The 13,469-nt window shown below is 46.5% G+C and overlaps 1 protein-coding gene across 1 annotated transcript; it reads right to left on the minus strand.

Annotated features, from left to right (window-relative positions):
• Window positions 1-283: 283 nt before the first annotated feature.
• LOC308052781 (galactosylgalactosylxylosylprotein 3-beta-glucuronosyltransferase 1-like) lies at window positions 284-3,642 on the minus strand (the record flags this gene model as incomplete). Its single annotated transcript, XM_080363413.1, has 4 exons — window positions 284-370; window positions 854-1,150; window positions 2,670-3,208; window positions 3,531-3,642. 4 exons carry the CDS (start codon window positions 3,640-3,642, stop codon window positions 284-286), a joined length of 1,035 nt encoding a protein of 344 aa, XP_080219539.1.
• Between the last annotated feature and the right edge of the window lie 9,827 nt (window positions 3,643-13,469).

Consider the following 13,469-nt stretch of genomic DNA (forward strand, 5'->3'; position numbering starts at 1 on the left):
TGTTATTACTGAGTGAAACCACAGGCTTCTTCTGGCACTCTTCTCTCTGTCTGTGTGCAGGCAAAGCTTTCACATGGACTGCAAGGAGGCTTGAATGAGCATGAAATCAAGACTGTAAAGATGAGGGTGGCACAAAGGGTGGCATGATAAGGGAGTTACTCAGGTAATCATATATGCAGTCTTTGAGGAAATAATAGCATAAATAAGGAAACAGGTATACATTATTTGCTTTGCCAAAACCCATAAAGACAAAGGTACTCACACCCTGGAGCTGGCTCTCTGCTTACACCTCTACTCTGGGGTCTGTAAATCCACGCTTGCCTTCATTAACAAGAGTGGGTCTCTCGGTTCTTGTGTGCCAGACCAACACCTAGAGGTAATCACAAAGAGTTAATGGGCCGTGAATGCCACAGAAATGATGAGAGCAGTGCATCCATCAGGTAGAAACCTCAGCAAGCTGAGGCTTGCAGGGGTTTGAAGCATGTCATTCAAACAGGTTGAATCTGGGAGAGACTTCAAAGGTACATGAAATGGTGACAAGGAGCAGGGATCATTCTGGACCAAAACCTCAGACTCAACCCTCTGCGAATCCTCTTGGATTTTGGAGAAGCAATCTGGGCACAAATTGTACATCTGAGGCTCTTTATTAACTAACTGTTCCTCAGTGCTCTCCGAGCTTCACATCTGTGAAGCATTTGGCAGGCTCTGCCCATCTGTCCCAGCACCATTTGGTGCTGACATGTGCCAGCACAGGGCAGGCACAGTGGAAGGTGGAGGAGCACAGCCGAAGGCTGCAAAAGCAGCCAGAACCCAGCAAGGAGAATGTATCTTCAAGGTCTCTTGTCCTGCTCACCTTTGTGCAGTTGGCTGCTTTTGGCTCCAGCCCATCCATAGTCACTAGATCCTTCAGCAGGCTGGTTTCCTGGTAGCCTCCTTTGACTCCCTCCAGCTTGAAACTGGCCTGAGGCTTCTCCAAGATCAGCTTGATGCTGATAGCAAATCCAGCCATGTCAATAGCAAAGGGCCGGTTAGGGTCAAAGACAGTTTTCCAGCCCACCACCTTCCCTGCTGGGCTCACTTTTGGGGATTCATATCGCAGTCCCCCAACGAAAGCCACTGGCCAGACTGACACCCTCCTTGTGTATCGCATCTGTGTGACAGAAAGAAACAGTGCTGTGAGGATTGGATATTGTGAAAAATTCTTCCTGGAAAGGGTTGTCGGGCATTGGAACAGGCTGCCCAGGGAAGTGGTAGAGTCACCATCCCTGCAGGGGTTTAAAAGACAAATAGATAAGGTTCTTAGGACATGGTTTAGTGCTACGTGTAAGTTATGGTTGGACTTGATGATCCTGAGGGTCTCTTCCAACCCAAATGATTGTGTGATTCAACCCTGCGATGTTTGTCCCACCCCATCAGCGTGCCATCCTCTGCTTTCATTGGCACCTGTCCTCCCCCGTTGACTTCCCACACAATGACATAGCTCCAGGCAGCACGAGCTGAGCTTTTGTGCACCTGTGCTGCTGCTTGAAGAGCTACAGCTTGAAAGCCACAGGACTGTTTTAGCACGCTCTTCTCTGAACACCAAGTTCACGCCTTTTCTGTGCCCATATTCAGTCCCTCAGAAGAAGGAGAACCTTTGCTTTTCAAATCTCATCTGAACTTTTATAATTTTTTGTAAAACTGTATGGTTTTTGTAAATGCCAGACACAACATCTACCAGGCCTCTAGCTCCGTATTATCAACTCTACTCCCTCCAACTTCACCCTTATGAAAGTAATTTCCCTCCCTGACTGATGCATCTTTGTCCTCATTTATTCCAAATTCTCCCCACCCTTGTTCTTCCATCCATGGCTACTGTCCAAAAGAAAATTGAAATTGTCAGAAAGGACCTGGAGAGAAATAAGAAAGGATGAGCTTAACAGAGATCTAAAGAATTCTGAACACTAGAAATGTGTTCTGATGCATAACTCTGTATTTCAATTTGTGTGGCACAGATTGGTTTAAATTTGTGACAAGGAAGTTTACTGAATAATCATTTTGCAAGTTTCCAATAGACTTGGTATCTCACAAAAGCCAAGTTTCCAGCAGAAGTCTGGGCAAGCTTCTGTGATCCCAGGGGCACAGTCCTGTTGTGGTGGCTGAAACTGAGAGTACTGAAGGGCAGCCAAGGAGAAAAAGTGGATTAGAAAGTCAACTTTTCTAACATCTCCTACCCATCACACCACTACAACAGTACAGATTTATGCTTTGCCAGGAGTTTGTCTTTATTTAAGTCAGATCAGCTCACCCTGAGAAGAATTATAAATTCTGGAGCATGTATCCTCTGGTTCCTGCCAAAAGGGGCTCTAGCTGGTGCAATGTTGTGTGAGAGGCTATTAACTTCTGCAGCCTATGCCATGGCAGGTGGGTTCTTTGCTCTTTCAGCCCTTTAGAGCATGGCTACTGGGTTTGCACAGCTATAGGTTTGCATCTGCCCTATACCCAGCTCCCACTGAGCACAAGGCGGGCAAGGAGGGCGCTAGGCAGCCTGCCAGAGCCCTTGTTTCCCAGCTGATGCTAGAAGCCCACATGGTAGCCCTATCTTATAGGTCTTTGCAAGTGCATCTGGGCTTAAGATGGTTTGCAGCTGTATCCTGCTTTTCTGTCCCATATAATCCTACGTCTCTTACCTCTTCAAAGAGCTCCAGGCTGTAGGTGTTATCATCATCAGCAAAATACACCACCCCTTCTGGTGGTGCTGTGTTGCTGAAGCTGTCCCTCAGCCAGTGCAGCCCCAGGTTCCTCTGTAGTGTCCCCCTTGGGGTATGGGATGGGATCCAGGACAGCCCCAGCTTCAGGCTCTTGGGTGTCTCCACATTGAGATGGGTGAAGTTGAGCCCTGCCTTCTCCAGCAGGTTGGATACCAGGTTGGTCCTCCGGGGCGAGTCCTCTACCACCACCCAGTGCAGGTTCTGTACATGTAGGAAGGTGTTGGCCAGACGTGTCAGCTCAGCTTTTTGCACTGGCCGGGTGTAGGTAGGGGTGATGACGAAGATGGTTGGCAGGGTGTCTGACCATGGGGGAGGCCTGGAGTATACATAATTTTGGATGATTCTAGGCGTTGCCCCTATGCTTTGCTGCTGCCGAATGCATGATGGGAGGCCTTCTTCTCTCAGAGCAGAGGTACCATTGAGGAGAGCTTTAGAGGTCACGTTCTCATCTGTCTCTTCTAGGACAAAAGGAAGGAAAGAAGGAAGAAGACAAAGAAAGATGTTAGAGAACTAACCACTACCGGGCTGTCTCCTCTCCAGAGAATGCTGGGGACACATCTGTTCGGAGTCAGTACTCAGCACATCAGCATCCTCTCACTGAAGGTGCATGTTTAACATCGTCTTAAGAACAGTTTGTTTGCCTGCTGTAGGGAAACCCTGAGGAGGCCTTGGGGCAAGTTTATCTTTAACTCATCCCGTGAGAGAACACCTCCTACTGAAGGTTCGCACCAGCAATCATCACAGCCACCAGCACACTGACAGCAGAACTCTTGCACTTACTTCTCAGCAGGCTGAGGTAGCGGGTGGTTGGGTACTGGTGCCACAAGGTTAGGAGAAGAGCCCATGGTAAGGCGATCAGGAGCGTGGTAAGAAGGTTACGTCTCCTCAGCATGCTGCAGAGAGCTTCCAATGCCCAGGCATCTCTCTGTCTTTCAGAGCAGAAAAAAAAGAGTAAGGCCTCTAAAGTATCAGCCACCACAAACATTAGGACAGTAAGTCTAGAGGCTAAAATAATAGTCTGAGTTTGGCTTGCTTGGAGGGTGGCATGACCAATGTTGGGCCCTGAACCCGCAGGGCATTTGTCTAAGTTTCACAGAATCACAGACTCACAGAATGGTTGGGGTTGGAAGGGACCCCTCTGGGCAGCCTATTTCAGTGCTAAGTTTACAAGGATCCCCATTAATGTTGCAAGTCTGAACCACCGTTCAGCTGCCCTGGCCAATTCATGTACTATTAAATAGAAGCTTTTATCTATTTATGTTGCTATAAAGATTATCCTGCTTCCCCATGATGAACCCGCTGTTCTTGACCTGGGGTCATTCGTATTGCTGATTCTGAAGCCAGAGAGGATGGTTACTTTCCCCTCTCTGGGGCTGGTATTCATTCCTGAGCTTTGTGATGACCATTTAATTTGCTTCTTTTGTAGAATGTTTTAAAACTCTGTGCAAGATTTGTGCTCCTGCATATGCAAGTGGACAAAACAGACAATGTCAGAGCTTCTCGAGATAGCCAGCATCTCTTTCAGTCCTGCAGTTTTAATTCATCCTCCTTATGCAGATGCATTGAGGCAATCAGTGATGCATGCTATCACCTACTAAGTTTTCCACAAAATCCCTGCCTCAGTAATTTCACAGTGCTGGTGATGCCTGCTGAAAGTTTAATTATTCCACATCCCTATCTACTCCCAGCTAGCAGTGTTTGGCCACTGCAGCATTTAGGTTAAATCTCTGACTTCGGAATACTTCAATTTCTTTCTTAGTGTTTCTATAATGTATGTGATCATGAGATCTCAGGAATCACAACATTTATCATTTGTTTTTGAAACTCATTCTATAAGGTGAGAGGAGCTAAAAGGAGATAAAGAGAAATAAAGGACAAAAGTATCAGGAACAAGCAACAACAGGGGGTGGCTTATTTATAGATGTTCCAAGCTACAGTAGTCCTGTGCTTGATTTTTCACAATTGTTGAGCACTTTCAGCTCCCACGAGTTAATACGATGAATGGGCAGTCAGTCTGTCTGGAAATCAGATCCTTGGCTTCTCAAGGTAGCCGTGACAGCAACAAAGTATCCAACATTAATGATCAGTTCTCAAAAATACAGACTCAAGCGTTTTGATGTTTATTGCAGATTATTCATGCAGGGACATAACTCAGCCCTGTGTATAGTCATGGTGTGATGAGATCCCAGTCCTGGGCCACCTGTTTGAAAAACCCTTAATAACCCATGTGCGGTAGCTCATGTGAGCATGAGATCCCAGAGATGACTTCTGGAAGTCCAACATCACATGAGCCAGCCTAGTGCATGTTCTGCCTTCTATATGGCTCTGGCACACTGTCAGGAACACTTTCCTCCAAATTCTAGCTTCTGCTTTGGTCCCTCTCTGGGTATGAAATCTCCCAATACTGTTATTACACACAAGCAACAAAAGCAGTGCTCCAGAAGGTGCTTCAGAAAGAGGGATCCGCTTCTGCTGCTCAACAGTACAGAGCAAAGTTACTTGGCACCATCTGAGGACTTTCTGCTATCACTCCAAGTAGGCTGCCTGATGTTTGACAGCTGGATTTTATTCCCCATCTCTCTCCTGGTAACATCTGTAATCTCTTTCCTCTGGGATTACCTTTCTGATGTCAAGTAGTTCTCCCAGTGGACTTCCTTGCTACCACAGCGATGCTCACTAGGAGGCTAAAGGGAGCATAAAACTTTTATAAGCCTCCTGCAGAGAGATTTATGTTGGGAAACCACAATCACAGCCCCTGGGAACTGAAAATCTGCTGAGTGGCACAGCCTCACAAGGCCCTCTAGCTCTCGCAGGCTGAGGGCAATTTGAGGGAAGAGGGCAATGGCATTACACAGGTGCAAAAGAAGGAAAGGAGGTTTGAATTGGTTTGGTCTAAGTTCCTGCTCTGCCAGGGATTTCCTGGAGGTACTGAAGTCCATTCGTCTGTAACCAAAGCTCTCAAAGAGATGCAGGCACATTAAGTGCAAAGGAAATTCCCTTCCCAGGACATGGGCCCAGCAGCTCCTGATCTGTCCAAAGGGGAAGAAGGATTGCCTTGCTTCAGCCTTAGAGAATCATGTGAGAAGAAGCATCATGGCTGGTCTGGAAGGAATCAGGGGATGCTATTCTAAATTAATCCTCTGGGACCTTCCAGGGACCCATCTTTGATTTTTCATGTGACGTTTCACCTTGGTCTCTTGACAAAATAAGGATTATGTGATTGCAGGGCTCATCAGTGCCCCACTGCCAATAACTATCAAACCCATTTCAGCCAAATCTGACAGAAGACTAGCACATCTCAGCAAGTCTTCTGGCAGGCAAGTAAATACTTATAAGCCCTATCAGGGAAATTGCCGCAACATGCGCACATTCCTTGTTAGACATCAATGGTACTACACTGGAGTAATCCTTCTAGGGAATCTATCTCCACTGCTCCCCGAGCTAACCATTTGTTGTGATAATCTAGTGCTTCTGTTGTGGTTTAACCTCAGCTAGCAATACAACCACGATAGCCGCTCACTCACTGCCCCTCCATCTCTCCCCAAATGGCGGAGAGAATCAAAAGGGAAGGGACTGTGTATAAACACAGTTTAATAAAATAACAAAACACTAATACACTACTAGTAAATATACATATATAAAAGAATACAAAATAAGAGATACTCAATGCAGCTCCTCACGAACTCCATCCACACTGAGCAGTCAGTCCCAGGAAGCAGCACCTGGTCCTGAACAGCTGATCCCAAAGAGAGAAAAAAAGGAAAAAAGGCAGAAAGGCCCAGAGGCGTCTGCAAAATGGCAAAAGGCTGAACTAAACATGCCAAAAAGAACTCCCCCAGCTCTGACAAAAAGAGCGAAGAAGAACACAAGAGAGAGCAAGCAGAAGATCTTGACTCTCCTTAAACATAAAGCATGACACTAATGGGATGGAACGCTCTTATTGGTCAGTCTGGATGTCAGTCAAGCTCTGTCCCATCCATTCTCCCCTTCCCAGCTGCCTCACACCTGTGGGCAGAGCACTCAGAGTGTCCTTGGCTCTCAGACCAGAGCAATTAAAAACATTAACTCTGTCTTGGGGTATTCTCTCTTGTTCTCAAACTAAGTCCAAATAATGACAATGTTAGCTACAAAAAGAAAGGTTTCTAACTGCATGAAGAAAATTAACTCATTCTCAGTCAAACGAGCACAGCTTCTTACCTTCTTGCTCAGGGAACTCCGTGGTGGCTGTTCCTCTACTTTCAATCTAATGAAAAGTGATGAATGAGTGGGCCAAGGAGTCTGTGTCGCCAGAGACACACAGGACTGTTTTACTGAACCCAGCAAGAGCCTTGTGCAGCAAAGATGCTGGTTCTGCATAATTTTGTTGCTTTCTGATGTCTGGGTTCAGGGCAGGTACAATAATCTCCTTCAAACTTTAGTGCTGAAGGCATAGGTGTTTGGTAAGCTACAGATCTAGGCTGGACACAGGGCAGGGTACTCTTACACCAGGGGATAGTTTCCCTCCTTCCCTTACTGGCATAGCAGCACAGAGCAAAGCTTCCCATCACTCAAGGCCATGAGAACAGACAGAGACACCAAAGAAACCCACGGAGGGCTCTGCACTGTCTCATAACAGCGTCAGACATGCAGGTCCACCCAGGTCCTGGCTCAGGGTCATCACAACTCCTTGCTTCCTCTAGTATGCTTGCAATTACAAATGTCCCTGAACTAGAGTCAGGCAGCCAGTGGTTTTTCCATTTAATAAAAGGCCTTAATTATACAGGCACAGTTTCTATGCAGCGGGCCTGCCCCTCCTGCAAACTCAAGTTGCTTCTGGAGGGAAGGAGAGGAGGAGGTGGCGGTGGCAGCTGTGTTACCAAGAGAGCACAGAGGAGAGTGGATCAGAGCTGGAAGAGCTTTAACAAATTCCCTTTCTAGTTTTTTCTCCTCCTCCTCACAGGCAGCCCTGTTCATGCTTCCCAAACGCTGCAAACAAGCAGAGGTGCTGCCTGTGTGTGCAACTCCCCTGTTGGTCCTTGCTCATTTATTTCTACATGCACCTTCTTTCTGTTGCTTCACCAAAGCATGCAATGCTGAAGAAGTTAAACCCTGCATATAGCACCAGGTTATTACACAGACGAGCTAACTTCAACCCGGTTTTCAGAAAATCTGTCTTGAAATACCTTATTTTCTTTTTAAAACCTTACCTTCTCCCCCCCCACTGCCATGCCATGCATCCATCATGCTTGTGCTCTTCTCTGTTCCTTTACATCTTTCACCTGCCTCTTCTCAGTCCTTAAGAGTCTCTCTTCTTCCCTGTTTGCAGGAATAGAGGAATCCCCTGGCCTACTAATCATTTTAGCCTTCATCTCCTCTCCTTGCCCACACAAAGGCCCTTTGCATTTTCTTAATGTCCAGCCTGCCCGGAATATTTCCCACAAAGTGGTCCATTAAAGCATCAGCCCATCCTCTAGAACATATAGAATCAAAACCCAGTCACATGTCAATGCCTCTGGGTAGTCTGCTGATGGCCCCAGCGGGGCTTACTGAGGTTTACTGCACATATTTTTACCTACTTTTTATAATTAAAAACAAAGTCCCCTAAGTGGCTCAGATTAATTGCATGCCTGGCTGGCAAGCATAACTGTGTGTATTCTTGGCACAACCAGCTACCTTCCTTCTGCCTTTAAACCCATTCGGAGTAGATCCTATTAAATGAGATTCAAGATCAGAAGAAAATTTTGTGATCATCTAAACCCACCTCCAGCGATCATCCCGTAATTCCTGGGTTTAAGCTGTAGAGGGCAGGGACTGTCTCTTAATGTGCTTGTACAGTCCTGCACTGATCCCAGCAGGAGCCTTTGGATGCGACTGCAATACAAATATTATTGATTGTACTCTCTTGCTGGCTCTTTTCCTCCCTTGCTATTTCCCCTGTCCTCCCTATTCCTCTTTCTCTTCCCTTTTATTTTTTTTCCTAGTGTCTCCTGCAGCCCCTGTTTGTGTTACACACCCTTAACAACATTATCTGGATCTTTGATGGATGCCTTCAATATGCTGCCTGTAGCCTTCCTGAGCTGTTTTCCAATTACACATCCCTCTTCTTAATTTCATCCATCAATCTTCTGTTCTCCATGAAAAAATAAACGAACACACACACACATACAGAGCACAAATCTGAGTATGATAGGGACAAAATGTTTCTCATACTACTCTCGATTCGTGCTGCTTTGTCAGACTTCTCAACTCCTGGCACACAACAGCATCCAGTCTCCATTTAAACTCGTGTGCTGATGCAGGGGCCATTAATCTGAAAGGATTCAGGAGAAAAGAATGAGACAAGCACATAGTGGGAAGAGCCCAGTCCCAGCCTGGATGCCTCAGACTGATGCCAAAGAGAAGCAAGATCTGGCTGAGGCTTAGAGCATCACGTGTGACTGATCCCTTCATGTGCTGTTGACTAATAACCAACACAGAGTAAAATGTGCTACAGGCAGGGCAGCTCAGGTGTTGGGAGCACGATAAGGATTCCCCAGCTGGAGAAAACCTAGGCAGCCTCACTGTTCAGATGCAACTTCAAGAAGTCATATATGTGACTTTCTTCTTGAGTTGTACAGTAGTTTGAAAGGACACGTGTGGGTGAATGGTAGAGAAAGGTGAAAGCTAGGGATAGGTCCAGCTGACAGGCATTTATAAAGCTGACATGTGATTTCAGGTGCCTGCAATTTTCCTATAGCCCTGTTGAAACTGTTCAATTTATGTCCTCTTTAATAACTCAGAAATGGTTAGCATCACGCAGACTTTGGTAGTTCTGTTCTGAGGTTTCATTTCTGCTCTCCACTCACCTGATTCAGCACAAGAATCACAACTTTTGAAAAGTTTGCTCGGCAGGCAAGATGATTTTGCAGCTTCTGGTTCAGGGCAGCCAGCCTGTCTGAGCCAGGCTTACAAGACCCTCAGTGCTGGACCAGCCCCAGGACTGTATGTCTGTAGTCTGAGACACAGACTCTAAAGATCATTATCTTCCCAGAGGGACAAATTTCAGAGTTCAAACTGTCCCCTGGGAACTTTTCTAGGCAAGCACCCAAAGCAAACTAGTCTCAGCTAATGGAGTCGAAAGTTTCAAGAAACACCCTCTAATCTTGATTTGTACCATGTTCGCAAGCCTACTGTTCTGTGCATACCCTGGGAGAAGAAAGGCAATGGAGAGGGGGAGGAGAGAGGGATGTGAGGAACAGAACTGGAGCAGAGCTGCTGGCAGGTTCAGATGACTCTTAATTTCACGCACCGAAACTGTCAGCAGGGATTTTGCTTTGTTTTGCTTGCATTTTGCTGCCTCTCTCCGTCAGCCCCCAGCCACCTTGAGGAAGTCCATGCAGATTTCATGAGTTCCCTAACTCCCGGTGTGGGAGATGTGATGCTGAAGGCAGAGCAGGGAGCTTTCAATTATTGATGAGAGCGACCTCTCTTTAAACAAGAAATGCATAATTCATGGCAGCGCTGGTATTTGTGGTGATCAGCAACGGCTCTGTCTCTGCTTTGCTGAAATCCACAGGAAACTGCTGTCCTCTCTCCCCGCCATTCCCTTGGGCCCATCAGAGCCTTCAGCTGAAGCTTCAATACTGTTTAAAATTGAGACAAGCCTCGATGCTGCAGTGCTTTCCCTCACCGGGCAGTCTCCTCCCTGTTTGAGATGTGCACAATAAAGTGGGAGGATGGATTCAAGGAACCAACAGAAGTGGGTGGAATGGGTTATTGCTCTGGGATAAGCAGGGGTAATTACTGTGCAAACGCAGCCATAACAGGACATTTCTCGGCAGCGGGACTCCTCTGACCCTAAGACAGGTCTGCAGGAACGGCGTCAATGTTGGACAGAAAGGACAGGCTAGATCTAAAGGACAGCACCTGAGGGCTCATATCCAGCTGTATTTCTTGTGGGGGTGGGAAACAGAAGGCGAAAAGGGAGATTTGGTTTTCTGCTCAACGAATAGCAATTTCTACCTTAAACTCTGCTGGACTGGAACCAGGTGGCTTAAAAACAAAGCAAAAAAAAAAAAAAAGAAGGAAGAGTGTTTTTTTTTTTCTAGGAAGGTAAATTTTAACAGTGGAATAGGGAAGGAAAAGGCTCTTTGATAACTCTCACTGGGATCTTGACTTCCCAGTAGCACAGGCAATGCAGGCCACTATAGTCCTGTCTGAAGGTGGAAGGCCGCTCTTCCGCTGAGGGTTTTAATCTTCCCTCTGCTGCAAATCTTGTGAATGACTCTGGGCAGGCGATGCCTGCCATCTGAATGAGGTGAGCACTTCCCTACCACTCCTGGGGATAGAGTGTGAGGCAAAATTAACTAAGCCCCCTGAAGAGATAAAAAACAGAGAGCTACAAATAATAAAACAATAAGGGGAAGGATGGCCAGGTTCTTCCCCAGGGCAGGAAAAGTAGAACTACCAGCAGCTGTGGGGTTTCAAGGCTCTGCCCCATCTCCGCTCTATCACTCAGTGCACGGGCTCCTGTGGGGACAACTTCCCTGGGAAGTGAGTCACTCACGGCAAAACAGCTGCCCTTCCCAAGCCCCCACACTTCTTCCTCAGATGCAAAGAAAGCCTTCATCCTCTCCCTGCCAGCTCCGATCCCTTCACCATATGGGACTGCAATTACTTCAGCTCAGAAACCATGCTTGTCCTTGGGGAACACGCCGTGCACCCTCCACATGCCGATCCCTCCAGTGCCTGCGTGAATCCAAGTCAAGCATCTTTCTTCAACCTTAGTCTGTAAACAGCTCAGCACAGTGCCTTTCTCCAGAGCATCCTGATCGCAGATATGTGGCTTGTGTCTGAGCAGCATGGAGTGGGGGAGGGTGATGATTTACACAGGGCTTTGTTCCCAAGTTCATTAAAAAAAAAAAAAAAGGCAAAAAAAACCCCAACAGAAAACAAGAAAGAAGTGAAGCTAATTAAATCTGCTGGCTGGATCCCACGGGAGCCAATACTTTTGAGACGGCGCGTGGCTCAGCCTGCTGTCCCCAGGAAGATCAAGGGTATCCAGGCGCTATCTGGGCTATCAGCAGGAATGAAGATAACCCAGTTCAGATATAGACTAGACCTTGAACTTGGCTGCAAAGCCCAGCTGTGCAGAGAGCCTTCCAGAGCCTGCAAAAGGAGGTCTAAATCAGACTATTTTTAATCAGCCCGGCCCCACACGTCCTTCACGGTCGACTCATACGACCTGTCACTGCCTTCTTGTCCCCCTGAGCTTTGGCAAGGGTGGGCTCTGCCCTGACCGTATTTCCCTGTGCTGCAGAATAGGGGTGCCAGAAATACCCAGAGAAAGGTTGGCAGCTCGGGCTCAGACAGAAGCAGGAGGTACCAGATGTCTCCTGGGAAAGTCAGCTCTCTCCTGTGAGACCTTGCTGCTTGGAGTGATCCTTTCTTGAAAGGGAAGTCGAGAGCTTATTCAAATGTCAACTTCTCTCCCCTGCTGCCAAGCTCTGGCAGAACTGAGGTTCTTTTTAGGCACTGATGACTATTACAGAATAATCGTTCCAAATGTATCAGCGTGAATCAGCCCAATATCTGCATTATCCAAAAAAAAAAATAAATTCTTTTTTCCAAGGAGGCAAAATAATTCTAAGGAAGCAGAAACAATACTGGATTGTTCGAAAGTATCTGTACATTTCAACCAGAGCTTTTCCTACTGAGTTAACAGCTGATTCCTCTCCAGCAGGAGTGGGAGCTGTCATTTTACAGGTTTCTTACAAAAGCAGAAAGGAAAAACCCATAGTATTTGCTTCCAGAACATTTTCAAAGACAGAGAGGAATTACTTTTTCAGAGAAAAGGCATTAGGCATTATTTGATGGATAATTACATTTCACAGGTGCTTGTTTGGGGGAAAAACATTTCATGTTGATCACAAGCTCCTTGTAAAGATATGGGGCATAAAGGCCAATGCTGTTTCTCTGGTAGCAGCCAGGATGCAGAGATGCGCTTTGATCTTAGATATGTGTCAATATGACATCAAATGCATACCTCCAGAGGAACACACTATCACTAATGCACACTCTTGATTGATTTAGACAGCTTGTTTTCCTCCTGTTTTCAAAGGCAATGTTAAAATGCTCTTCCCTGCTGGACTTCCCAGTTACTCCTAGGGAGGGCAAAAGAAACTGAAGGAGAAGCTGCTCTGGCTGAAATCACACTGAAAATGAGTGGAACAGCAATTATGCCATTTAAAACACAGATGCAGCTAAAGATGTCTACTGTCTTCCCAAAACCTGTGGAAATACTGCCATTTTAATGGTTACATGTGTGTGCTGGCATGCTGGAGAACCAGAGTCCAGACCCCTTACTGCACAGAAACAACTGTGGGCAGAGGATGCGTGCTGAATTGTGTGATCAAGAAAACATCATGCAAACAGCAAATTTGAGCAGAATGTTTTTGTGGGTGGCTGCTCCAGAGATTAACACAGAATGGGCTCTGGCCAGCACTGATGAGTTGCCACCACATCAGGCAGGAGTTGGTTAAGTGAGAAGCGGAAAGAGGAGAAACACCACTTTGGCCTCCTTGATGGACATTTTTGCTGTTGCAGCTCTCTGAGCTGTGTGAAACATGCTTGATCTGTAACTAGCTGAGATGGTCCAAAATGCTAATTCTGATCTCTTCCTCCAAATAAATCATCAGCACTCATTAGATTTGCCACTTGCTGTGCAGCATCCAAGTGTCATGCAGACACTTTTCAAAACAA

The sequence above is a fragment of the Nesoenas mayeri genome (assembly GCF_963082525.1).
Source record: "Nesoenas mayeri genome assembly, chromosome: 1".
Lineage (NCBI taxonomy): Eukaryota > Metazoa > Chordata > Aves > Columbiformes > Columbidae > Nesoenas > Nesoenas mayeri.